We start from the raw sequence: 26,939 nt of genomic DNA on the forward strand, positions 1-26,939 counted from the left end.
GTTACAGTGAACAACTACACTGCCTTTCACCTAAAGTATACACTTAATAAAAGATTCATTTATCAGCCACAAAACAATAAGGTTTCCACTGGCACAGGCAAGGCCACAAGAAGACAGAGACGAGAGTTTTGCAGTAGTTTAAAAGATCAGATCAAACAGGTTATTTTACTGTTATTGAAATATCGGACATTTATAATACAAATTAATTCTCTAAATACAAAGGAAACAAAATAGAAATAACGACTATAGAATATCAAAATGAGAATTGAATTGTCAGGGACTATACTAACTAAAGTTGAGGGACTGTAATCTGATAGGCAAGAGGTGATCACCAAACCGGAAGCCCGCTACTCACTCCACACTTCAACAAAATACAAGAAATGGAGAAGTTGCACGCTTAACATGACTGTCGTAGGTTATGGCTTTACCCTGCCAATGCCCAGAACCAATGCTCTTAAAAATATGGTAATATATAGAGCTGGAACATATTGGAACAGCCTCCCCCCACATGTATTCCTAATGGAAAATACTTTTATTTTATGTAACTGTTTTGATGTTTTTATGACATAAAAAAAAAAAGTGCTACTGTGCCTTTCGTTTTATGAAATCCAGGATGTTTTCATTGTTCTGATTCAATATGTATGAGAAAGAAAGAAGAGGCAGGAGCGCTTCTGGTATCCTTTTAACCACAAGTTCTCATGGAAGGGAATACAATTCACTGAAAGGAAGAAAAATCATTAAAAAAAAATCAAGTCCAGGCACTCAAGGTTGGTTACAAAAGATGATAAAAAGACCTTTAATAAATAGGCCAAGACATTAAAAATACACCAATGCGTGTCGGCTTGAGACTTCCTCCGGATGTTGTGACACAAAGGGAATATCAGAGTGATCATAGCTTGCAGGTGTGTATAGGTGAATGCATGACATGCTCACCCTGGCCTCCAGGGGCATAACACCACAAACCCAATACACATGGTATAAAGTGCAGCACTTAGGCCACCATCTTCAATCAAGCAAAATGCAGAATATAGCCAACAAAAAAATGGCAACATATACTTCAGTGTTTTTAGAAATATATAAAGAAGATGGATGAGTTGCAAAAAAAAAAAAACAGCTTATCAAAAGGAATGAATTACAAAAAAGAGAGGAGGGAAAAAAACTAAGAAACTATTTTGGGCATTGTCATTTAAACAATATGTATTTTGCTTTATAATATTTGTTTATGTTGGTCTTGTGTTGGACCCCAGGAAGAATAGTCTTTACTATGGTGATGACTAATGGGGATCCTTAATAAACAATAAAACAATTATAAACAATTCACCCAAGAACTGTGTGGAACTCAGTCAACATTAACATGATATAAATAAAAGGAACATATTAAACCAAAAGATATATCCTGTCCTCTAACAATTTCTTCCTCATAATGGCAAAGTGTTTTTTTTTGACTGGCGGCAAAGATGTGCAAGAACACATCCAAATGCATCTTGTTGAAACTCAAAATACAAACTAACATTTACATTCAATTTAAATACATTTGCATCTATATGATAAAATGTATTTATTCATGATTATAACTGCATAATATAGAAAGTGTCATTTAACTTGAATAACTGAAATATTTGTGAAACTGTTCTTCATATTTTATCACTTTTCTTTACTTAAACAAAGTAATTTTTTGTCAAAAGATGTTTTTTTATCTACCAAAATGGGTCTCTCTTTCTAATCGTCATTGTTATGAAAAAACTCTGTAGATGTGTGAAGAAAGTTTGGGAGACTTTAATGACTTACACAGAAGTGTTTAACGGAATCTCGTTCAAGGAAATTTAGGATTAAAGCTATAGTGCGTAGTTTCTGTCGCCCCCATGAGGAATTCTAAGTAATGACAATGGCGCATCCACACGATACAAGCCTTACGTGATCGCGCACCACCCCCACCCCTCCTCCATGCAGTTGCTAGTAGCCAAGGAGGACACGGAGGATTAAAAAAACATGATGGACTCTTAAAAAGAGGTAACTATCTTCACTTGAGTTTCGAGACGCCACAATCTTATGAACATAGCCATGCTGAGAAATACAGAGAGAGTTGTGTGGAGCTGATAGTCTTAATTAGCTTTGTAGCAACTCATTCGGCAGTTTAACCAAAATGTGGAGTTGTGTAGTGTCATCCCAACTCTGAACATCCTGTCCTTCTGAAGAAGTATTTAAACTCATGCTGGACGATAAGATTAGAGATGATCAAATAAGGCCCTTCGTCACTCATCTATACAGGCGTGAAGATTCTATTGGGTCATTCACAACAACTATTCTTACCTAAAAAGTCACCCCAGATCACATGCAGCACATTCACCTGTGATTGTCTGGGTCAAAAACTATTCTGCCTAAATCAGGTTATGATCTACTGCTGTTGTGTTGGACACTGCCCTGAATGAGGCCTGGGGTACCACTGTTTCAATTTACATAGCATGAGTTCGTAAAATGGAAATTCTACCAGTTGTTAATCCCCCTGACTTCATTATAGAGACCCCAAAATTAAAAAATGTCCCCACAGCTCTCCTGTTTTTAACTCTAAACGTTTGATGATACTCATGATACCACAAAAAGATGTTAATATAACAAAAAGTGTTAATAAGCACTTGAGCAAGGCACCAACCCAAAAAACTCTTCTGACTGAATGTGGACGCTGATTAGATAACGATCAATCAGGGTGAAGAAACAGTTTCCTCTGACGGATGAAGCAGCAAAAAAAACAGACAGTCTGTTCAGAGGAGAGCGGCAGGTAGGAACTGATGACATGTTTTATAGAAAGACTTAAAATATGTTTCTCACTGTATCTGGTACATTGAAGGAGATTATTTGATAAGTACACTATATATAATGTGAAGTCAACCATCTGAACAATTTGTCTTTTGTAATTTGTGGCGACAGTTAAGTGTGACTTTGTGTGATTTCGTGTTATATGTCTTTTAAATCTGTGATCTGTATTCTGATTGTCAGGTGAAAACTTTGTCCAACAAAATGTTAAGTCTCTGGAATATAACACAAATTAAGATCTTACATTTAGTTTATAATCATTAAAGCTAACGCTACGCTTAGCTTCACGAAGTTTTCCAAGTTAACAAAATTATTAAAAAGTCTATATATTCTGATCTGGTTGTATCTTTTAATTTACCTGCACATTGCTTGAGATACGTTACATGTTTTATAAGAGAGAACTGTCCAAAATGGCTGAATAGTTAACAGATGGTCACATAAAAATCCCGCTAAATTATTAACAGCATTCACATGCAGCACAATAACGTTGCAATAACATGCTATTAAGGGTCTATCATCTGCAAATACATTTCTTTAGTTTATTTGTTTGGGAAAATTCTCAGAGAAAAACTGTCAATGAATCAAAAACATTTCTAATCAGTTGTCCCTCGACACATGTTGAAAAAGGAACACTGAAAAAGAATAAACACCCTTTTTTGAATATGTCTTGCAATTTCATATACCCCATGAATCTAATTAAAACAAGAAAATGATCAAATAACAATTGAAACCTTTTGAGCCGAGACGGATTGTATTTTATTGTTGATCCAAAAGACTTCTGGACTCAGTAAACGTGCAGACACCTGGCTTGTTACCCACTATGATGTACCGTTTTAGTGTAAATAAAATCTGCAAAACAATCAGCGTGTGCTGACAGTGTACAGAAGCTTGTAATAAAACAGTAGTCCTTGTAATTACATTTTAGTGCTGTTATCTCAACTTAACAAGTGAATTATTCCTTATATTGAGAAAACAAGGTAATTATCTCAAGAAAACAAAAGATATTTTCCTATTATTCATAATGTTTATCAGAGATCAGCAGTTCAAACGGTCCAGATCGAGCTGACGGTGACAGACTTGGTGAAGTTAGCGGAAGAATACGGATGTGATATGTGACCCATTTTAGAACGTCCGGTTGTTGAATGTTGGATCTCTAAAGAGTTTGGTCTAAGCATGCTCCAGGTGAAAAGTGTTATAAGAGTTGTGAATTGGAGCTATAGAAATAAATTTGACTTAACTTGACAATGAAAAAGTGTCAGAAAGTGGAGCTACATTATGTCATTACATTATTAAGACCAAGAGCTTACTTATATTTAAGTAGCAAGATGAAACTTAAATTAACACGTTTCCTGTATTTGTGGCTATTGCATCTAAATTAATGGAGAGTCTGCACCAGTAGACTCGCTCGAGGGTTTTTTCTCTGCACTTCCTCTCCACACTAACAGGATTGGGATGGCCCTTGATATGGCAAGCATGGTGGTGGATTATAGGGCAAGAGTGTCAGGGATTAAATTAGGACTAAGTCTTATTTGTTGTCTTTCCTCTATTTGTCTAGAGCCATCACAATGGCCAAGCCCTTTGTGTCCTGTGTTGGCTTCTGTATCATCGCATCGATCACCACCATCCTGGCACTTCCACCTACTGAGCCGCCACTGATCCGTGACCACCCCTTTGTGGCCATATGGAATGCCCCAACTGACCAGTGTCAACTACTCGACATCCCACTGGACACCGCAGCCTTCCAGGCGGTAACCACACCTGCCACAGTGCCTGGTCAATTCCTCACCCTCTTCTACGAGGACCGCCTCGGCCTCTACCCTAAAGTTGACACTGCCAAACGCAAGCTCTACAGAGGCGGAGTCCCCCAAAACGGCAACCTGACGTTGCATCTGGCCAAGGCTCGGGGTCAAATAGATCGCGGAATCTCCCAAGATTCCGGTCCTGGGCTGGCTGTCATCGACTGGGAGTCCTGGCGCCCCCTGTGGGACCAGAACTGGGGATCTAAAAATATTTATAAGAAGTTGTCCATCAGTCACGCCCTGCAGATGGCTCCATTTTTGTCATCATATAAAATTTTCCAACTGGCAAAAGGCCAGTTCCAGCAAGCCGGGCGGCGCTTCATGGAGAAGACCATCAGCCTTGGTGTCGGCAAACGACCGAGCCGCCGCTGGGGTTTTTACCTGTTCCCTGACTGCTACAACTATGGCTGGGAAAAGCCCGGCTACACAGGGAAGTGCTCTGCAAAGATCCAGAAGCAGAACAACCAGATGCTGTGGTTGTGGGAGCACAGCACTGCCCTGTTCCCATCTGTCTACCTCCACCTGACCCTGAGGAACTCCCCCAAGGCCGCGCTCTATGTCCGCAACCGTGTCCAGGAGGCGCTGAGGGTGGCTGCGCTGCCTAAACGTCCATACACCATGCCAATCTACATCTATTCCAGACCACTGTACCGTGCCCAGACCCAGAAGTTCCAGACCCAGGTGATTATTTAAAACTTAAGTTACTTGTACACTTGAACTTATTACTTGCGCCGATGAGTTTATGTTTTCGGTTTGGTTTGTCCGCTGATTTCTTGTTTGTTTGTCTGTCAGCAGGATTACATAACAACTCCTGGCCTGATTGTCATGAAACGTGGTGCAAGGGTGTAGCATTGGCCAAGGAAGAAGCCATTAAAGTTTAGAGCCAATCAGAATCATTGGGCGTATACACAAATTATTTCTCACTTTCTTTAACATTCTGAGACAAGGCGTGCTGCATTTAGGTGGTGGGAAAAAATCTCACTGCATTAACATTGTAAGATAGGGCACACTTTGACTGAGGTCTGCGCTCTCTGAATGCATGCCCAGATTTTAGCAAGACATTCAGGAACTCAATTGTCTGCTTAATCAAACCTGGAAAACAAACATGGACGCCATTAACTATCAGCAGTGACTGAGTGAAGCTGTGGTTGTGGTTGCAAGCAGTTAGCGCTTCTTGTGTTGATTTAAAGCAACACCAAAGCGCTTTTCCTCTTCGGTCCCCCTACAGGACGGAAGTGGATTTGTCCATTACTGCTGTCATTCGAACTACAGATCCGCTACACAATCTGGCAAACTTTCATAGTGCGGTTACAGCCGATAGAGGGCCGCAAAACGAATGCAGAAGTGCTGTTCACCCTGTTACGAGTTGATGAACCACTGAAACAATTTTGGAAACATTATTTTAAGGTACAAAAGAATATTTGGTGTTGCTAATTCAACTTAAAACATTACCTGTACATCCACATACACCACATCGACGCTCTGCAACATTGTTGTCACTTTTTTGAATAGAAGTAAATATATAGGTAGGGTTCCCAATTTCCAGCTCAACTACAACAGTCTGCTTTTTAACCTGGGAAATAGCCATTGAACAAAACACTTGACCTACACTATATGAATTGCTGTTTAATTATCTGTCAGTAAGTTTCAAGTTATGCATTTCCCTGTAGTTATGTAAGTTATGTAAAAGCGCTTTGAGTAGTCGTTAAGACAAGACAAAAGCGCTATATAAATACAGTCCGTTTACATTTATTAAAACTGAAACAAATTAAAGCAATTTAAAAAGTGAATATTAGGAGTGGAAAGTATTAATCAATTTTCCGGTGTGGTTCGTCCTCTTTCAGGCCGACCTGGTGAGCACTGTAGGAGAGTCTGCAGCTCTGGGAGCTTCAGGGGTCATAATGTGGGGAGGAACTAAAGACTACAACAACAAGGTAAACACACTGGTTCAACCGGTCTATCTTTTCATATTCATCTGCCAATATGTATGGTTAAAAACTGGAGGTAATCATTCTTCTTCTTCATACTTTATACATACATTATACATGACCACACTGTCAGAGATAGTTCACAGACTTTCTGGGGTTTTTGTTTAAGTCTCTTTGTTTTCACGGACAGTGTTTCTGTATTTCTGTTGCGGAACTGCACATTTTGTGTGTAAACTGCTGAGATGAAGCAAAGGGAAGCTGTAAATAAGCAATGATCACTTACTGTATGCTTATTACTCTTCACAGGTCTGAAAAGGAGAACACAGCTGACCAAGCTTTAATCAGCAAATAATGAACCTGCCTTTGTTTCCTGTTTTAGGAGGAACTGACAGGCGTGATGCTGCAGTGTTGGTTATCTCAAAAGACGTGTGAAAGAACTATTTGGTCTCGTTTGGCATTTCTGTTTGTTTGACCTTTATGTTATTTGATGTTAGCGTCATCCTGTCATTTTTTTCACAATCCAACTGAATTTATAGTATATATGGTACGTTGTAGTAAATAGGGTAAAAGTGATTTTTTAATTTGGAAACACAGTTGACTAAAATTCAAAATGTAACACTAAATTCAATCCAAATTTCACATTTAAATATGTGACTAAATTGATTGCAGTTTCTTCTCCGGGTCCATTTTTTACATATCATCTCTCCCTATGATAATATTCTCATTTTTAAACAAAACTTAACCTGTAACTAACCTTTTCTTTTTGTAATGTAAATAAATGTAGTGCAGTAAATTGTACAATATTTCCCTCTGAAATGTAGGAGTTATAAAGTAGCAGAAAATAGAAATACCTAAGTAAAGTACCTCAAGTCTGTACTTGAGTACAGTGTGGAGTAAATGTATTTAGTTACTTTCCATCACTGGTCCTTATATACCTGAATCTCACCTTTTTTTTTTTAAACCCCACCCCTTCCCTTTAGGCTGCCTGTCAGTTTCTGTCCGAGTACCTGACGTCCACCTTTAACCCATACATCGCCAACGTGACTGCGGCCGCCATGCTCTGCAGCGAGGTCCTGTGCCAGAAGAAGGGTCGCTGCGTCAGGAAGAACTACAACTCCAACCACTACCTTCACCTGAACCCCGCCCACTTCAGCATCATTCGAGCTGACAGGAAGTATGTGGCCATTGGTCTTCCATCCGCCGCTGACCTGGACACCTGGGGCGAAAACTTCACCTGCCAGTGCTATGCGGGAGGGAGCTGTTCACCCCAAATGGTGCATCCCACCAAACTAAAACGCATCTGGGTTTAATCCATTTACTGTTTTTAGAACTGTGCCTCCTGCTAATCCACAATGCTATCATGTAGTCAATAAAACTACTGTCTGCAATTTGATCAAAGTATGACCTCATTTAAAAAACTGAAAAATATAATGTGGGAAAAAATTATACATTTTGCAAGTTACATCATTTAATGTGAGTCTTTCCCACGTCAGACACATTACTGATTTATTTGAATTGAACACCAAAAGGCACCTTAATAAATGGTTTTCTGAAAACATTTGTTGGCAATTTGTTTTTGTTTCATTGACAATCTGATTATGTCAAGACAAAATGGACTCAAGACAAATTAAAGAAGGTTTTCCTCGCCACTGTCACACCAAATGCTTGCCCTTGGGAAATTGTTGGTCTTTGTAAATTACAGAGTGTGGTCTAGATCAACTCTATCTGTAAAGTGTCCTGAGATAACTCATGGCATATGACACTGTAAATAAAATTGAGTTGAATTGAATTGAACGGAATTAAATCAGGACCAGTCAGAGTCAAAACGCCCCATGAGATTTAAACTGTCAGAGTCAAAACATTGATGATTTCGAGACCAGTCCGAATCAAAATGCTCTCCACTAAATAAAACATACTGTTTGGATCTCTGGGAAGTGAGATTCAAAAACACACCTGCAATTACTGATTAATCCCATCGGTGCCGCCAAAGAGAAAGAAATGCCTCTTCCTTCTCATTAAGAGAGTGAGATCCTCAACAACAACAACAACAACAATGAAGGGAAATCCATACAGCAGCATTGCTTTGTTGTCCTGGGACGCTCAATGTGCGTTTAAAAGTCAGAAAGCCTTGCCTAACCAATTGGCAAAGTAAAATCCTATCACAATGCGGGCACAATCAAGATGAGGAGAACACATGGGGCCAAAAGGTCAGGACAACTTGGGGACAAGGTTCAACAAACTTGAACTTTCAGTGGCCTCTTGCTCTACAAAGTGCCCTACACACATCAAACACACAATGGAGGTGATAATGTGACCATGGCTCGAGAGAAGCCACCAACTACAAGCCCATCAGGTCTGTCAGTTTAGGACCTGTCCCTTCTTATGTCACAGTATAAAAACTCCAAGATTCAAAAGATTACACACATTTTTATTTTGGATTGTATGTGTTTGCTACACATTTAAAGCTTTAGTGCGTAACTTTTTGATATTAATGAATGTCCGTTATATTCAAGCCGTTGCCAAATGAGTTGCTACAAAGCTAATCAAGACTATCAGCTCCACACAACTCTCTCTGTATTTCTCACTATGACTATGCTCAGAAGATTGTGTCGTCTGGCAACTTTCGCATACAGAAACTCAAGTGAAGATAGTTACCTCTTCTGAAGAGTCCATCATGTTTTTTTAATCCTCCGTGTCCACCTTGCATACTAGCAACTGCGTGGAGGAGGGGTGGGGGCACGTGCGTGATCACGGAAGGCTGTATCATGTGGACACGCTGGCAGTGTTGTTATCATTACTTAGAATTCCTTCCTTTAGGGTTAGAGAAGGAGGGGAGCTCGTCCTCCGCCTGGAACACATCAGGACATCCTAATGAAAAACAGAACACCTCGGGCTTGCAAATCATTCTGCAACAAGTATTCTGTCTGTAATTGAAGCTCCTGCAGCAGCTTATTTAAAATAGAGCTATGTCTCTCTCAGAGAAGAGGGAGGTAAGTGTTTATGATAACAGGTAATAATTTTACAACTCACCAAGTGTGCAGTTTGGACGTCCGGAAGTTGGAACCCCTGAGCAGGTTGGTGCTTATTTAATGATGTCTCATTTAACAGTTTCATTTGGGTTCAAAGATTTATTGATGTTTTCCAAACTTGAGCATTACAGGGGACCAGTTCACCAGCAGCTGTGACATTGTTTCTACCTTGAATATAACCCAGCAGGAGTGCAATTTAATTATACTAACTTCTTTAAAGAAATCATCAACTGTTTGATCAACTGTCTAATTAGTCTCGCTTTGCCAGACCTTCCTCCACAGCGCTGCGGAGGAGGGTCTGACTAGTCCACACAGCATTCCGGAATGGGAGAAAAACGTGCTCTGGTTTATAAGGTTTTCTTTAAACCAATCACAATATTTTTGGGCGATGCAAAGCGCAGAGCGGAGCCACGGTGCCGCTGCAAAATAGCTTTGGGAAGGAACTTGTTTTGGTAGAACATGTGTACGTTCAAAAGTTGTTTTAGTCGTGCAACAGAAAACTCAGATTGGACAGATAGTCTAGCTAGCTGTCTGGATTTACCCTGCAGAGATCTGAGGAGCAGTTAACCATAGTCCTCAGAAATCCACCGGAGGTTAGAACGCCAACACAAAGAAAGCGAAATGTAATGAACATCCGGACGAAAATAAGGGACATCAGGTCAGAATCCCGGAAATGAAACATCGTAGATATATACTAGTGATCTCCCAATAATTCATTCTTCTCATAATTCATTCTTCTCAATCTTAGTTGGACCCTTATTGATAAAATCCAACTGAAAATTAATTAATTAATATAGGCTTAAATAAAGGACATCCATCGGAATTTTCGGCAGCAAAAGAGCAATCCCGGAAGTGGAACGTCAGGGATATAGACTAGTCTGTAATTAAGGTGCTTCGAGACATAGATACTGTAGTGACACATCAGACGCTGTGACCTCGTAAAGATAGGCAAGCCAGCAGCATTGTGGCCCAGTGGATAGCACTGGATAGCACTGTGACCTCACAGCAAAAAGGTTCCGGGTTTGAATCCCGGTCGTTCTGGGCCTCTCTGTGTGGAGTTTGCATGTTCTCCCCATGTCTGCGTGGGTTTCCTCCGGGTGCTCCGGTTTCCCCCGCCATCAAAAACATATAGATTAGGTTCTCCAGTCAGTGCCCTTGATCAAGGCACTGGCTCAGATCTGGATTTTTGGAATTGAAAACCAAAAGGTAACTTAATAAATGCTTTTCTATAAAAAAAAACAAAAAACAATATGATTGTTTCAAGACGAAATGGCCTCGAGACCGATTCAAGGGACGACATGCTTTCACTTAATAGTCCTTTCAATTTAGATGAGTTTGAAATATGACAGGAACAGAGAGCAACTTAAAGCAAAATGTTGCATCTGTTGCTAAAATTGTCATTTCAACGCTGAGAAATCTTTAAAAATTAATATTAAAGAGGAATGAAAAGTTATGAAAGCTATGAAAGTCTAATATCATTCTACACAGTTGTGTGTAAAACTAGGACTTTGGTTGTTACATGTAAAAAAAAACAAAAAAAACACCCATGAGTTAGACAGAGAGACAAGTCCGAGTCAATATGCCCACTGGACTGAAAGAAGTAAAGGTTGAAAAACCAAGAGACGTCCATGTCGAAACACCCTCAAGTCAGAGAAAAGCCAGAATCAAAACTCCCACTGAATCGAAACAAGTCTGAGTCAAAATGCCCATGGGTGCAAGATCAGAGTCAAAACATCCATAAGTTTGAGATGAATCCAAATCAAAATGCCCATGAAACAAAGACAAGTCCCAGTTAAAATACAAACAAGACCAAGACGAGACAGAGTCGTCAATAAGACCTTTTCAGACAAGTCAGATTCAAATGCCCACAAGACTGTCCAAGTCCAAGGCAAGACAAGTCCAGGTCAAAATACCTCCATGTCTGGGACACAGACTAGGCCGAAACAAGTCAGAGTAAGAAATACCCACAAATCTGAGATAACATAAAAAAAATCTCAAACCCAGACTTGGATACTTCAGCCCTGATTTGACTTTACAGTCAGCCATTGGTCACCACAGTAAATCCTACACCTGTTTCATATCAGTCACACTATCACAACGTGAATGAAAGTAAACCTAAGTTATTCTGAGTAAAATGAGGTATGAATCTTGGGGAATCTTTTTTGGATTTCTTTGTTTGCTGGATTGAAAGATTTAAACACACACACACACACACACACACACACACACACATGCTGGGCTGTTTCTGTAAACACATTGCTGGGTTGATTATGCTGGGTCATAATTATGGGTTGTTTGGGGTACTGTAAACACACTGTTGGGTTGTTCATGCTGGGTCAAAGGGATTCTAGGGTAAAGCCAGCTCCTGGGTCACTCCAACCCAGCACGTGTTCTGTCCCATAGAGCAGAGCTCTTCAACAGGGGGTCCGGGACCCCTAGGGGGGTCCTCAGAGTTACTTCAGGGGGACCCCAACTGATTGTTTAACCAATATGAGTCACATAAGTCCAACATATTATTAGCATAAATCGGCATATTTGTGATTTGTTTTTAAATTTACACAACATTGTGGTAGCCACTAAGGTAGCCATCCACAGATACCGTTAAGCTGTAAGGATTCACTGTGCCACATGTATGTTTAACATTAAAACATGATGCATAACGATATGAATAAATCAGTTATTATTATTTTAATAGCTTAGTATTGTATGCAACATAAAAAGGTATGTATAGAGGCTTTAGGCTGCCCACACATTATTGTAGGCCCAGTTTAATATGCAACCCAATTTCAGCTCAATTTGGTGGGGGTCCCTGCTCCGTCTTTCTTTTAGCTATGGGGTCCTTGGCATAAAACACCTTGAAGACCCCTGCCATAGAGGATCAGCAGTTGGGTTATGGTTGGGTTATTTTTTAAGCCAGCATTATTAAGAGTGCACCTTAACCCAACACCCAACACACTGGACCTTTTGGGGATTTTCTGGATGGATGTTGAAGCTGAGCAGTAACATCAATATTGTTTATTATTTTGTAATTCTGTTTGATTAATAAGACAGAGTAACAGACCTTTGTCCCTGCAGACATTTTATCGTAGCAAAAACAGCTTAGGTAAAATGAATAACATCAGTGATGGATCCCTTTCATTAAGGTGTGTCAGTAAAAACAGTATGTACAATATCAACGCTCTAGCATACCTGAATAAAGTGCAGTCATTATGATGCCATTATTTATGTCTGCTCATCTGTGGGCAGGAATTCAGAGCTTTAGGCGAAGGTTGTCTAGGATCGATCACTTTTTTGTTTTTACTGAAATTACTTATCATTACTGAAATTACAAAAATTACTGAAATTACTTATCATTTGTCAATCCACACTAGGTAATCTGCGGTTAAAATGTATCTTTCCTAGATCCCGTTTTTGTACACACATGCAATTCAGGGGGAAGCATAGTTTTAGTCGTGCAACAGAAAACTCAGATTGGACAGATAGTCTAGCTAGCTGTCTGTATTTACCCTGCAGAGATCTGAGGAGCAGTTAACCATAGTCCTCACAAATCCACCGGAGGTTAGAATGCCAACACAAAGGAAGCCCAAGGCAACGGACATCCGGCCTAAATGAATGAAATCTGGTGGAATTTCCGTTGGCAACGGAGCAATCCCGGAAGTGGAACGTCAAGGAAATAGACTAAGATGACAATAAATGAATGACACTAAGGCAATTAAGGTGAATTTTTACAATTAATGTTATGTATGTGATGTTGTGTATCTATGTGATCGAAATAAACTAAACTAAAGGGCACCTCGGCAGTGCCCAGGAGTAAAGCTGGCACCTTTACAGCTGAAGAAATGAGTTCCTGACTGGAAAAATTCACACTGCATTACCATTGTAAGATAAGGCCTTGGTGGAGGTCTGTGGTCTCCGAGTGCCGTTTGGGTTTCTTGCATAAATGGGACCAAAAGGTCAGGGCAAGTATTTGCTACACATTTTACATTTATCAGAATTCGTGATTTTGAGGACATCTCCCAATAATTCTTTCTTCTGGCAAAGCTTTGTTGGACCCTCGTTGGTAAAATCCAACTGAAACTAACCCTCCAACTGAAAACCTGTTGATATATATAAAAAAAAATATTATATTGCCTTTATTGATAGGACAGATTAAGACAGGAAAGTGGGAGAGAGGGGGAATGACATGTAGCCAAGGGCCCCAGGTCGTAACCAAATCCGCGGCCTCTGCGACAAAGACTGAGCCTCTGTCCAGGGGGCACACGCTCAACCAGGTGAACTAACCAGGCACCCTGATTTGATATCAATTTTAACTTTGAGCAGAAGTTGATCTTGATCCGTGATGGAATCCACCAAACGTCTTTTTCATGTGATTTATGACTCTGATGATGAAACCGGGAGGGGACGACACCTCTGGCCTGCTAATTACTCTGTACCGACAGGTTTCCACAAGTGATTGAAGCCCCTGCAACAGCGTATTTAAAGAGCAGCTTATTTGGACTCACAGAGAAGAGCGAGGTTAGCGTTCATAACAGGTCATCATTTTACGACAACGAGGGTACAGTTTGGACGGCAGGAAGTTGGACCCCCAGAGCAGGTCTCATTTGGGTTCAAAGGTTTATAGGTGTTTTCCACACTTAAACATTACTGGGGTCGAGTTCACCAGCAGCTGTGACATTGTTTCTACTTGTTTTTGTAATCTGTTTTTCTCCTTCCTGAGTGCTGATATTATTGAGGGGGAAATGGAGCCCTGGAACTGACAAACTATACTATAAGGTTACCAGACGAGTCAAAAAAGATAACCGAATACATCAATAAATAATATTGGTTATTTAATAATTAAAATAGAGTAACATAGAAATAAATCTGAAGCGTCATCCTTTTCTTTTAACCTCAAATGTATTAATAAAAAATATATACATTTATAAACTTAAAGTCTGATATAAATCCGAGGTTGATATGAGTTTTTATTTAAACAGCAACAATTTCTGCTTGTTTGTGATGATGTCAGAATGCAACATTTAAATGTAAATTTGTAAAAATACATCTAACAGTGATTTTGAGGCCTTCTCTGCTAAGACTTTTTGAACTCTGACTTCTTATTGCGCCCGTCTCCTGTTGTTAAACCAGGTAAGCTACAGAACAGGTGTGAGGTCATCGTCCTCTCTACATTGTTAGCTTAAAAGCTAAATGCTACAATCCTACAAATCTGAAAAGGTTCCTAGTTTTAAGTCCTTTAAATATTGTCTTTCCCTGTAATGTTGGAACAAGAATCTGCAGCCATGCTAGCAGCTCTGTGAGGCTAAATGTCGGCATGCTAACATGTGCACAATGTTGATGTTTTGCAGGTTTATTAGGTACCATCTTAGTTTTTGATGTTAGCATGCAGAGTTTTGCTAATTAGCACTAAACTAAATGGGAATGTTGTTAGTGTTGCAGGTATTTCATCATAAACAAGTTAAAATCTTTAACTGATTATGGCGCTAAAGTCAAGCAAATCACCAAAATAATTACAATTGATTCCAATGGTGACATTTACCAAATGTTATGGCAATCCTTCCAAACGTTGTTGAGATATGTCAACCAAAGTCTATCATGTTTTTTTAAGGCTGTACCTTTCCATCAGATGGAAATATTTTACATGTGCTGCATATTTTGGACACATCCTCTTTCATTCAGCCTGGGATGTCCAGAATTTAAAGATTCTGTAAGTTTGTTACAGTTGTAGTAGTTATTACATATATACAACATAAGATTATAAGGTTTAAGGGGTTAAAAAGTGGTTATATTGTCCTTAACATCTGCAAAAATAAACTGTTGGATTTGTTAAATGTCAAAACAATTGTTTAATACTTATTTGTGTAAAACTGTAAAAATGTAATTTGTTGATTTATTTTTGTTTGTTTGTTTTGGTGAAAATATTTATGGATCAAAACAATAAAAGTAGAGTGAAAGCTACAAGCTACTGAAATCCCGATAAAGTTTACTCACCTTCAAGAAAAACTAGATTTATTTAAGAGCTGCAGGAACTCATTCTGATCTCCTACATTTTTCTGACTTGTGTTTCGGTTTCCTTTTCCTCACAGATAAGATTACTCTTTTAAAATGAGCCAACTTAAACTGCTCGATGACAAACAGCATTTCTTATCCATCTTCATCACCATGTTGGCCCTGCTGTGCTCCAGCCGAGCCTTACCGAGGACGGACCCTCCCATCCATCCCGGCCACCCCTTCCAGTTCATGTGGAACGCCCCGACCGAGCTCTGCCACATCCGCTTCGACATGCCACTTGACCTCTCCCACTTCCAGTTCATCAGCAGCACGCTGAAGACTGCGACCAACCAGAGCATCTCCTTATTCTACACCGACCGCTTCGGCATCTTCCCCTACGTGGACGAACACACCGGTAAGATATACAACGAGGGCCTGCCGCAGCTGATAGACCTGCAGCAGCACCAAGAGCTGGCCAAGGATGACATCAAGTACTACATCCCTGCCGACCAGCCGGGCCTCGCTGTGCTCGACTTTGAGGAGTGGAGGCCACAGTGGATCCGAAACTGGGGCAGCAAAGACATCTACAGACGGATTTCCATTGAAACGGTCAAGGAGAAGAACCCATCGTTGACCAATGCTGAGGCGGAGGACCGGGCAAGGATTGCTTTCGAACGCGCAGCCAAGAGGTACTTCCTCCAATCCGTCCGCGTGGGTAAGAGGATGAGGCCCAGCAGACTCTGGGGCTTCTACCTGTTCCCTGACTGCTACAACTACAACTTCAAAAAGGACATGGCGGGCTTCACCGGAGAGTGTCCTGCAATCGAGAAGAAAAGGAACGACGAACTGATGTGGCTCTGGGCAGAGGCCACAGCGCTCTTTCCATCTATCTACCTGGAGCAGTTGCTTAGAGACACCCAGCAGGCCCGGCAGTTTGTCCGGCATCGCATCCGGGAGGCCATGAGGGTGTCGACGCTCCCCAACAGCTCCTACTCCATCCCCGTCTTCCCCTACATCCGGCCCTTGTACAAGGATACCACCGACAAATACATGTCAGAGGTCAGACAAATCAATTCAAATCAGTTAAATTCCGTTTTATTAATAGTGTCAAATCCTAACAGAAGTTATCTCAGGACACTTACAGATAGAGTAGGTCTAGACCACACTCAATTTACAGAGACCCAACAATTCCCCCAAGATGTGCAATAACAGTAAGGAAAAACTTCCCTTTAACAGGCAACCTCAGGCAGACCCTGGCTCTGGTGGGCGGCCATCTTCTTCGGTTGTTTAGGGTAGAGGGAGGGAGGGAGAGAGAGAGAGAGAGAGAGAGAGAGAGAGAGAGAGAGAGAGAGAGAGAGAGAGAGAGAGAGAGAGAGAGAGAGAGAGAGAGAGAGAGAGAGAGAGATACAGAAATACAGAAACGGGTAAAATGAAAGTGGTGTAATAGACACACCTTTTTGTTACCTTTAGATACAATTTATGTCATGAACTATACATATGTGTGTGGTAAATATGGCCTACAGATCTCTAATTGGCTGGCAGATGTCTGCTGTCCTAATTTAGAGCTTGAGGTATAGAGACAGAGCGCAACATGTCACACTTTGAAACCCATGCCCAGTGGAGAGGAAAACAATCAACACCACAATTTGCAGCCAAGGGCTCACATATGCCTGTAGCTAGCTAAAAACATCAGATTTAAGTGTCAAATGATTATTTTAGCACCCTTTGTCTATCAGAGAGGACACATTAGCTGTTAGGAAGCTAATGTTAGCTATGCGTTAGCAAGCTAAGGCACTTAGCACAAACATCATACTGCAGAGCTTTCTGATTTATCCACATTCCACTTTAACACAAGTTGCATCCTGTCAAATAGGCCTTACTTACAGAAATAAAGTTAGCCTTAAACCTTCAGATGTGATGATGTGTCTACCTTTTACCTCGATCTACCTTTTACTATCAACACAACAGTGTGCAAGGCTATTTCCTGCTCTTCTCCGATTGGCTGTCTGTGTTTTTTTGGCAGTTTGATCTGGTGAACACCATCGGAGAAGCTGCTGCTCTCGGCTCCGCCGGTGTTATTTCCTGGGGAGACATGAAGGTTACCGAGTCCGAGGTAGGCGGCCTGCATGACTCTGAGGTTTTCTGGGAACTTAAATTAACAGCCACTAACTGACCTAATATCCATCCACCAAAATCCTGCAGGACTCTTGCTTCGGTGCTCGACGCCACCTGGAGCAGGTCATGAACCCGTACATCCTGAACGTCACCACGGCAACACAGCTGTGCAGCAAGGCGCTGTGCCAGGGCCGAGGTCGCTGTCTGAGGAAGCACTGGGACGACGACGTCTTCCTCCACCTCGACCCACGCCACTACCGGATCGAGCAGAAAACGCGCGGAGGCCCGCTGGCTGTGAGCGGCGGCCTCTCGCAGGATGACGTCAACTGGTTCGACCGCAACTTCGACTGCATGTGCTACGGCGAGGAACCCTGTCGATTGGTCTTGACGATCAATGTCATCGACGAGATCCACACGGAATTGTAATATAAATATATATATATTAATATATGTGCTACATATAAAGTAAAAACTTATATTTACATTAATTACAAGGCTTTGTTGAATACTCGATTCTGATTGGTCAATCACAGCATTCTACGGTCTGTTATTCCCGTATAGCAGACCATTGCCATGGGCGGAGTTCAGATCATAGACTCTGGAGGACCATTTTCAAATCAATAAAATCATTTCTATATCAATATTTTGTGTCAAATGATAGATTTCTTTAGTAAGTAGCCGTGTAAACGGTGTAAAGAACCCCTTCAGATTTGTCTCAGGGTCCAGCATCACCCTGTCACGGTTTAAACTTGCAATAATAACCGGCTCGTTCTGTAATACCCTTACATATTGTTGCTGTCGGGCAGAAACCTCTTATCTCCATGTGCCGTCACTTGTCAGTTTTTGTTCATAAATCCAACACGTTCTCACACTCATCTCGTAAAATATGGACGCTTGGTCAGGTGCCTTTGTCGTTCTTATTGACTCTAAAATTCTCCTTTAGCGCTTTAAGTAAACGCGCTTGGTCGGGACTATTGCCGTCCCAATGCAATATTACATTTTAGACATATATTTTAGGGCTGTCAGCATTAACGTGTTAATCACGATGCGATTAAGGGTCGAGCATAATGCGTTAATTTTTTTTAATCGTATTAATCGCATGCCGCCATTTATTAATTTATTTTCACTTCACTCGGCTTTGCGTCGTGCCTAACAGGCTACTATTTTGCCGTACTTCCTCGTAACACATCCTGCTGCTGCAGGAATAACAACGCCGATTTCGGTGCCTCATTCTGGTGCCACTGATATGTCTGCACTTCTATCTGCTGCTCTGAAACAGACGTTACAGGAAACAGAAACATCGCTGCACGTGACGCTAGTTAACACTATACTCGACAGCAGCTAACGTTAGCCTACCGCTAGCTAGTTAACACTATACTCGACAGCAGCTAACGTTAGCCTACCGCTAGCTAGTAGCTGGATTAAACATGGTTAAAATGCTGACAGCTAACGCTAAACGGTGTAAAGTGTGACTGTATTTCACTGTAGAGGATTCCGACACCAGGATGTAACAATCTGCAGCTGCCGTTGTCGGAAAAACACAGACCGTGCGTTCAATGAAACTGGTAATTTACAGCGTCCTGGTGCATTCATCGTTGTTGTTAAATTCAAATGTGTGACTAGATTAAATACCTAATAAACAAATACAAATCCTAAAATCAAGTTCATAAAGTAACTTTCTTTGCATTCATTTGTTTCCCAATCAAGATCCACTGGTAAGAATGACTTTCCATTGTTAATATGTACTTAAAAACAGTTCTGAAATGCAAAATAATAGAATTTTAATCATGTGATAAAACATGCGATTAATTGTGATTAACTATAGAAATTCAACGATTAATCGCGATTAAGAAAATGTAATCGTTTGACAGCCCTAATTTATTTACTATTTTATTCATATATTACGCTACTTTGTGAACCCAAGACTTTTGTAAATTCATTTCAAACACATTTGAGTTTAGGCTTGTTTTCACAAGAGATTTGAGAAACTTTCAGCTTTAGGGCCAAATGATCTCTTTGCACATTGCTCTGAAACGAATGTGTGCCTCACTTTACAGAAAGCTGAGTTTGTTCTGAACATTTTGATATACAGAGGATCAGGTTATATACAAATACCCTTGAAATGTGAATTTAAAAAGATATACAGTATAAAAATGCCTCAGAGGCAAAAGTAGGATCTCCCTTAAATTTAGGAGGCCAAACATTGAAATTGCTTCATATAATCCTGCCTGCTGCTCACTCAACTGCTGAAAGATGCATTTATCTAGAAAATGAACATCAATCAAAGACACTTATTTACTAATTCTGGTCTACACGGTGGTCCGCTCTCATTTATGAATCGTTTATTGTCGTACTCATTCATTCATTCCTCATTCATCCATTATTTATCCAACATGTATTCATGGTCTGTCTAGTCATTTAGTTTTGTAGGTATTCATTCAATCAACTTTCATTCATAAAGAACATGGTTCCGTGAATTGTGTGTATGAAATATTTGGTCCCTATTTATGAGGAAGATGAACTCTGTAGCAGCCTTCAACTTCTGAGACTACGTTGATTAATTCATTAATTGGCTATCAAATTTCCCGTTTTCGATGAGTGCTGCTCCGAGGTAAATTATATAAGTCAACTTTTTTTTGTCAATTCTGCAATATGTGCCAGACATACAGAGTTATTGAAAATAAGTTTCTCTCTGACCCACGGTGGAATAAGGACACATACAAGAAGTATAATATAAAAGATAAGAAATGTATGCAATTAAAAAAGATAAGTAATATGTACAGTAATAAATTCTAAATAGTGCAAATGTAAGGCAAAACCAAACAGTACAGAAAACTAAAGGTAAAGATATTGAAATGTGTAATATAAAAGGAAGTTATTTAAAAATCATTGGTTCTTATGGCTGAAGTTGAGTCCCATCACTCTCCTTTACCTTTTATACAACGTATGTATTATGTGTTTATGATGCATCGTTTCAAGTGAATTCATTTTTAAATTACGTTTACATACATTTTATGTAAAGCATTTTGTGATTTTTATCTATGAAAAGCACTCTATAAATAAGTTTTACTTTTAGTTACATATATATAGAGAGTATATCAATCCCAAAGCCCATCAGTATATGCATGCAGAATCTCTATATATATGTTGTTTTCATAAACATGCATAATATAAATTAAATATATGTCCTTAACATATATGGTAGCAACACATAATAGTGTATGAAAATTCACCATATAATTAATTAATTTATTTATGTACGTACACACATTTTGCAGTGGATATTTCATATACGTTATAAACTTCATATATCCAGAGGACGTATGGTTGTTATGTAAGGGATAATGTGTAGCGAGTCAGTCATTATTGCAAGTTATAACCCAACAGGGTGATGGAGGACCCTGAAGTTAGTCTCCATGGAGACAGCTGGTTTGTTTCCTGTTGGCGGAGTTGGGAAGCTTAGATGGAGTCAGCGATTTGAACATCTGTTTGTGGCTGCACTGAGTTCTGCCAAAATTCCTTCCAAATTCTTCCCCAAACATGACAGAGATTAAAGATGGCGGCCAAACAGGGTGACATTTGTTTCCAATTTATTTTAAAGCAGGACAGTAACATCCTGTTTTTGTCCAAAGTTTGTCCTGAAGAGAAGACAATGAAGTGTTTCTTCTCTTTATAAAATGCAGTAGGAGCACTAAAGTAAAATGAAAAGAAAAGAAAAGATCAAATAAGTCTGCTGGCTTCATGGGGGGGGAAGCATAATTATTCTAATGATGTCACGTCTTCTTTTATTGGCTGTGAGGGACTCTGTATTTTATCTTCAGCTGATCTCTCAGTGTGTTAATGTGGAACTGAATGCACCCTGTGTGTGTGTGTGTGTGTGTGTGTGTGTGTGTGTGTGTGTGTGTGTGTGTGTGTGTGTGTGTGTGTGTGTGTGTTTTTAACCTGCAGTAGATAGACAGTGAAAGTGCAGTACAGACAGACGACCACCAGATGGCAGAGCAGCGGGACCACAGACAGAGGAGGAGGAGGAGGATCTGAGGAAAAAGCCTTTAGGACAGGGGTCTTCAACGTTTTTTAAGCCAAGGACCCCTTAACTGAAAGAGAGCTGGAGCAGGGACCCCCTACTATAGATATTGTATAAAATGAAATTGCATATTAAACTCTTAAAAAAGAAGAATCTAGACACGTCACTAATGAAAAATTAGGTGTTTGGTGTTTTAAGCCCCCAACGTCGTCTTCCAGGCAGCGCTGCCTGGAGGGCACTAGGATTAGGCAACGGTTAGGGTTAGGGTTAGGTGCCTTGAAGTCGACGGTCGCAGCGCTGCCTTGAAGTCGACGTTGGGGGCTTAAAACACTATTGAGCGAAAAATTATAGGCCGATATCAAACCTTCCATTTTTAAGTAAAATCAGTGAGAGATGTTTTTTTGATGATCACCTTTTCTTGTAACTAAACAACAGCTTTGATGCCTTCCAGTCAGGTTTTCGCACCACACCACAGCAATGAGGCTGCTCTTGTTAAAGTCTTTAATGACATCCACTCAAACACAGATAGTAGCAAAACGTCAGTCTTAGTATTACTTGATCATGCATACATGAGCATGACCTGGAGCAGAATACACAAGAGAAAACAGATGGATGGATTAACTAATTAAAAGTGAAAAAAATTATTAATGTATTGCGGTTTATTTCATTTCTAGCTTAAATATTCACTTGCACATGAGCTGATGAGTTTCCTAGCTGTTGTAGCTGCAGTATAACCTCTGATGGGGCTGACTGAAACTCCAGTGAAAAAGGATTAAACAGCCTCCTGCAGCACAGTCCACTGTCACAACAATCCCACTAATATTACTGCTTACAGCAAAGCATTTAAGGCTTTTGTAAATTAAATGTAAGAATGAGGATTCAAGTATTTTTAAGACTTGACGACCTGCAGATACCTTGGTATAACAGAGCTTGCTTCAGTAGAAACAGTCTGAGCTGCACCACAGGTTGTTGTCCTGCAAGGGGGAGTCAGAGATCCGTCCCTCTCACTGGATTTATGTTGGCTGAACAACAGATTCTAAACACACAGAAGACAGAGAGACACTAATACATAGTAATAATGCACTGGACAGAATTTTTAAAAATGCAACATATTGAAATCAGACAGTAACCCCACTCGGCTTAAGTAAATCTGATTCTTCCTGTTTCTGGTGTGCTGAGTCTTTTCAAAACCCTGTGAAGAGATCAGGACATTTATTTAAAGTGGCTCCAAACAGCAGATATGGATGCTGTTTTATATTTCAATATTTTAGGTATTTTGTGATAAAAAAAAAGAAAAGATAAATCCGGCCAAAATGCAAGAAAAACACTTTGCAGAGCAGCCAGGTAATTATGCAATGCTGAAAGGGTTCTAGATTACACCAAGAGCTTAAATAGCCTACAAACAATGGAAATATAAATCCACACAGTATAGTGTTGGGAGCAGGATATGATGCTGTAACCATGTGGGCTGCTGTGTAACTCTCATTGCGTCACTGATGATCGTACTGACTGCTTGTGTCTTCACACTCTGCGTTCTGTCCTCGAAGCAGCACAATCTTCTTGTTTTTAGTTCTGCATGTCTGAGACGTTTTCCTCCACCAACAGCAGGGCTGAGATCGTCGTGTCTCTGCTGCCATTTCTGATTTCACACACACAACAAAGATCTGAGAGAAACAACTCCTGGCTCCACACTGAGATCTGCAGCAACATAGCAGAATAATATTCTAATTTCATCACAGATACATTTCCAAAAACTGACAAATATGTCATCTCTCTGAAACAGGGACTGATGGTACTTGGAGGTCACCAGTGGTGGAAGAAATACTCAGATATGTTACTTAAGAAAAAGTAGTAAAATGACTCTGTAACAAGTAAAAGTCCTGTATTCAAAATATTACATTAGTAAAAGCACTCATTATGCAGAATGGTCCATTTGTAAATAATATATATTATAGAATTATAATTATTGATGGATTAATGTGTTCATCACTTTAATGCTGCAGCCAATAAAGGTGGAGCTCATGTTTATTACTTTAGATACTGATGGGCAGTATGTGTAAAGTAATTAATAATCTGAATTTGCAAAGTAACTAAAGCTTTTAAATAAATGTAATGGAGTAGAAGTACAATGCAGCATAAAATGGAAGTAAAGTATAGATACGTCAACATTGTACTTCAGTACAGTTCTTCAGTAAATGTACTCGCCATTTCCGACCTGTTGCGCGCCAGTGTGACGTCATGGGAGCGCCGTAACTATTTATACTCTCGCTACGACTTTACTATTTCTACGGACTAGAAGAAGAAGAAAAAGGTAAACAATGGCAGAACTTGCAGCAGCATTGACGTCAATGTCAACAGTGGCTAAGATGATATTGGAGTCGATGGATGAGGAAGAACAGCTGCTGTTGAGCCTGCTTGCAAAGAAAAAGAAGGTGGAATATTCGTCTTTTGAATAACACCAGACATAAATATGGTGAGTTCAATATCCTCGTGAATCAAATGAGGATGATAGAAGAAGAGAAGCACTTTGAATACTTCAGAATGTCTGCACAACGATTCGATGACCTACTTGGTCGGATCAAGCCCTTCATTCACCATAAAAGAACTCATCTTAACCCAGTAAGTTTACAAGAGAGACTTGCAGTCACTCTGAGAGTCCTGGAATCTGGTACCAGTCAGAATGCAGTTGCTATTGGCGCACTTGCTCAAAAAGCTTGCTCTCGAACTCGTCCGTGCTTGCTGTTTCCGCTTTGTCGTGTGCCGCTGAAAAAAATAGAGTGGTGACCTCTGGTCGCACAGTTTAAATCCTGGCGCGCCAGTGAGATCTACGTCATTTTGATGTCACATTGTTGCGCGACAGGTCGGGAACGGCGACTGTAAAGAGGCTTTAACAGTCTACAGCCTACAAACGTTTGATACAGTAATTTCAGTTAGTTATCTGAATCAGAATAGCTTATTTTTTTAAAAGAATTTCTGTCAAAGTCCTGCTGAACTCTTAAAGGAATACTACAACACTTTGGGAAATGTAAAATATGCTTATTAGCTTTCTTGTTGAGAGGTAGAGAAGATTCCACTCTCCTGTCTGTGTGGTGAATATAAGGCTACAGCCAGCAACTGGTTAGCTTAGCTTAGCTTAGCATAAAGACTGGAGACAGGAAAAATCTGCCCACCAGCACTAAGTAACATTTCATTCGAGTAAATCCAGTGTTCATTGTGAAATAAAACACATTCTGTAGCTGTGAAACATGCAGAGAGCTCAGTACTGAAACACTTATTGTTCAGTTGTATGAATGAGTGAATTCCAGAGCACAGAATGATTTTATGTCACAACACATGTTTGGCGTCTTTTCTTGTCCTCTCATCCATATTCAGGACTTGTCAGCTTCAGCTGTCCTTTCAGAAGAATTCAGTATGTGAGTGACGGAGCTGCTGTGATGAACGGCCGGCCTGTTGTGTTCTGTATGAATATTTAATGTTTGGGATCTCCTCCTTTTTTACTGTTGCGACCTGCAGGTTTGGCAGAACGCCGTCGGGCTGAAAACATCTCAACAGTCAGTGCGGCCAACTAAAGAGCTGTTGTGTTGTGCAAATATGGATGATCGGGTCGCTGCTTATTCATGTGTTGTGCTCTCTTAGTGACGGGAAGTTTGAGTGTTATGTTGCTACGGTACAGACCTATGAATACATCGAACTTCTGACGATCTTACTAAACTAAAAGGATGAGAGGTTTTAGTCTAAACTGAAACGCATATTTCTCCATGTATGCATATATAAATAAACTAAAGTCATACCTAACCTATACAAAAGATAAGCAGCTACAATCAATATATTGTTTGGCCTCTTTTGTAATGCTATACAGATTGCTTTCGATTGGATGACTCTGAAGAAAGATATTTCTGAGCAACCAATTAAGACATCAATAAAGACGTTGCTCGCTAAAGCTTGGGACAAACCTGAAGACTAGATGAAACCTACAGAGACTGAACAGACCACACATTAAGATTGTTTCCACCAACTTGCAGTGATTGTTTTTAGTCTTGGATGGTCAGGAAGCAGCATAAACCTGACGACTGAGTAGAACACTAGTGAACACACTGGAGCTCTGGAGGTATGTAGACGACCCCACGCTGTTCATATGCAGGGCAATTTGCACTGAAAAGGCCCAAAAGGTGGAAACATCCTCAGAGTTTGGTGAGGTCCTGGACGGTAGAGCCTACAGAGGGAACTGGAGGTAAAGTGACGTCATTGATCGCCAATCTCAGTTGCAAATATCGAACATTTACATTTAAAAAAAATCGTTGCAAGAACGACTGTCAGCAACTGGATTTAACGACTCAAGATTAGACTCTTTTCAGATCGCACACTACACTATGTAAATGTATCTACCAACAACACCAACTGTCCCAAACTGGAACAGACGTTGGTTCGGCTCAACAGTCCCCCTCTTAAGGCATTTCTTAAGTTTTAACGGTGCAACGCATTTTAGTTAAACACTGGTTTGAAACTAGCTAGTATTTACTTAGAGCTTTGGAAGGACCTCACTGGATGGATAGGTTTACGAAGAGCTGGTGCAACCCAAAGGTTCACAGCAAGAAGGTTCTAGGTTGGAACCTGCCGGCGGGGTTTGATTACCTTGCACAGCAGCTGGAGTCTAGCGATATCACTAGATCACACGAGAATTGCGGGATCTCATATCACAGTAAAATCCATCTTGTCAGGCTCCATCCTAATGAGTTTGTGTATGGACTACCAGCGGACGGCCCCAATAAGCAACCGGTGAGGAGTTACTGGCAGCTGCAGGCGTGGTTTAGGTGTGTGTGATGACAGCGACTGGTCTATCAAAACAACAATAGCGGACATGATAGACAGATGGTTCATCCCATCACCTGCCAGGTATGTGCCTGCCCTTTCTCAAACTGTTTCCAATGACGGCTTCAGGTTAGGAGTTTGCATGCTTCCTTTGGAAGTCCAAAGATTAGACTAAATTAGGTTAATAGACAACATGCCCGTAAGTGAATGTGAAAAGGTTGTCTGTCTCTATTATGTTAGCTCCGTGATTAACTGGCCACCTGTCCAGGGTGTACACAGCCTCTCGCCCAATGTCAGCTGGGATCGACTCCAGCCCCGCCTGCATACCTCTCAAGGATAAGTGGTTCTAGATAATGGATGAATGGAGCGACCCAATCCAGGAGAGGAGGAACGTAATTGTGTGTAAAGTTGTGGTCTAATGGTGGCATTAGAGGAA

The 26,939-nt window shown here is 40.4% G+C and overlaps 2 protein-coding genes across 2 annotated transcripts; both read left to right on the forward strand.

The window, feature by feature from the left end:
* The first annotated feature begins 2,677 nt into the window (after window positions 1-2,677).
* LOC144521831 (hyaluronidase-1-like) lies at window positions 2,678-8,096 on the forward strand. The gene is made up of 4 exons (XM_078256455.1): window positions 2,678-2,776; window positions 4,367-5,291; window positions 6,455-6,544; window positions 7,519-8,096. The coding sequence occupies exons 1-4, from the start codon at window positions 2,730-2,732 to the stop codon at window positions 7,846-7,848; spliced, it is 1,392 nt and encodes a 463-aa protein (XP_078112581.1). The 5' UTR covers window positions 2,678-2,729; the 3' UTR covers window positions 7,849-8,096.
* Window positions 8,097-15,669: 7,573 nt separating this feature from the next.
* LOC144521471 (hyaluronidase-5-like) lies at window positions 15,670-18,096 on the forward strand. Its single transcript, XM_078256017.1, has 3 exons — window positions 15,670-16,614; window positions 17,579-17,668; window positions 17,758-18,096. The coding sequence occupies exons 1-3, from the start codon at window positions 15,670-15,672 to the stop codon at window positions 18,094-18,096; spliced, it is 1,374 nt and encodes a 457-aa protein (XP_078112143.1).
* Window positions 18,097-26,939: the final 8,843 nt, after the last annotated feature.

The sequence above is a fragment of the Sander vitreus genome, chromosome 8 (assembly GCF_031162955.1).
Source record: "Sander vitreus isolate 19-12246 chromosome 8, sanVit1, whole genome shotgun sequence".
NCBI lineage: Eukaryota > Metazoa > Chordata > Actinopteri > Perciformes > Percidae > Sander > Sander vitreus.

Excerpts from the sequence above, each read along its gene's own strand:
- LOC144521831 (XM_078256455.1), top strand. The coding sequence starts at position 2,730 with ATGAAGCAGCAAAAAAAACAGACAGTCTGTTCAGAGGAGAGCGGCAG. Across the intron at positions 5,292-6,454 it reads CCCAGAAGTTCCAGACCCAG|GCCGACCTGGTGAGCACTGT; the intron begins GTGATTATTTAA and ends GTCCTCTTTCAG. Across the intron at positions 6,545-7,518 it reads CTAAAGACTACAACAACAAG|GCTGCCTGTCAGTTTCTGTC; the intron begins GTAAACACACTG and ends CCTTCCCTTTAG.
- LOC144521471 (XM_078256017.1), top strand. The coding sequence starts at position 15,670 with ATGAGCCAACTTAAACTGCTCGATGACAAACAGCATTTCTTATCCATC. Across the intron at positions 16,615-17,578 it reads CCGACAAATACATGTCAGAG|TTTGATCTGGTGAACACCAT; the intron begins GTCAGACAAATC and ends TTTTTTTGGCAG. Across the intron at positions 17,669-17,757 it reads TGAAGGTTACCGAGTCCGAG|GACTCTTGCTTCGGTGCTCG; the intron begins GTAGGCGGCCTG and ends AAAATCCTGCAG.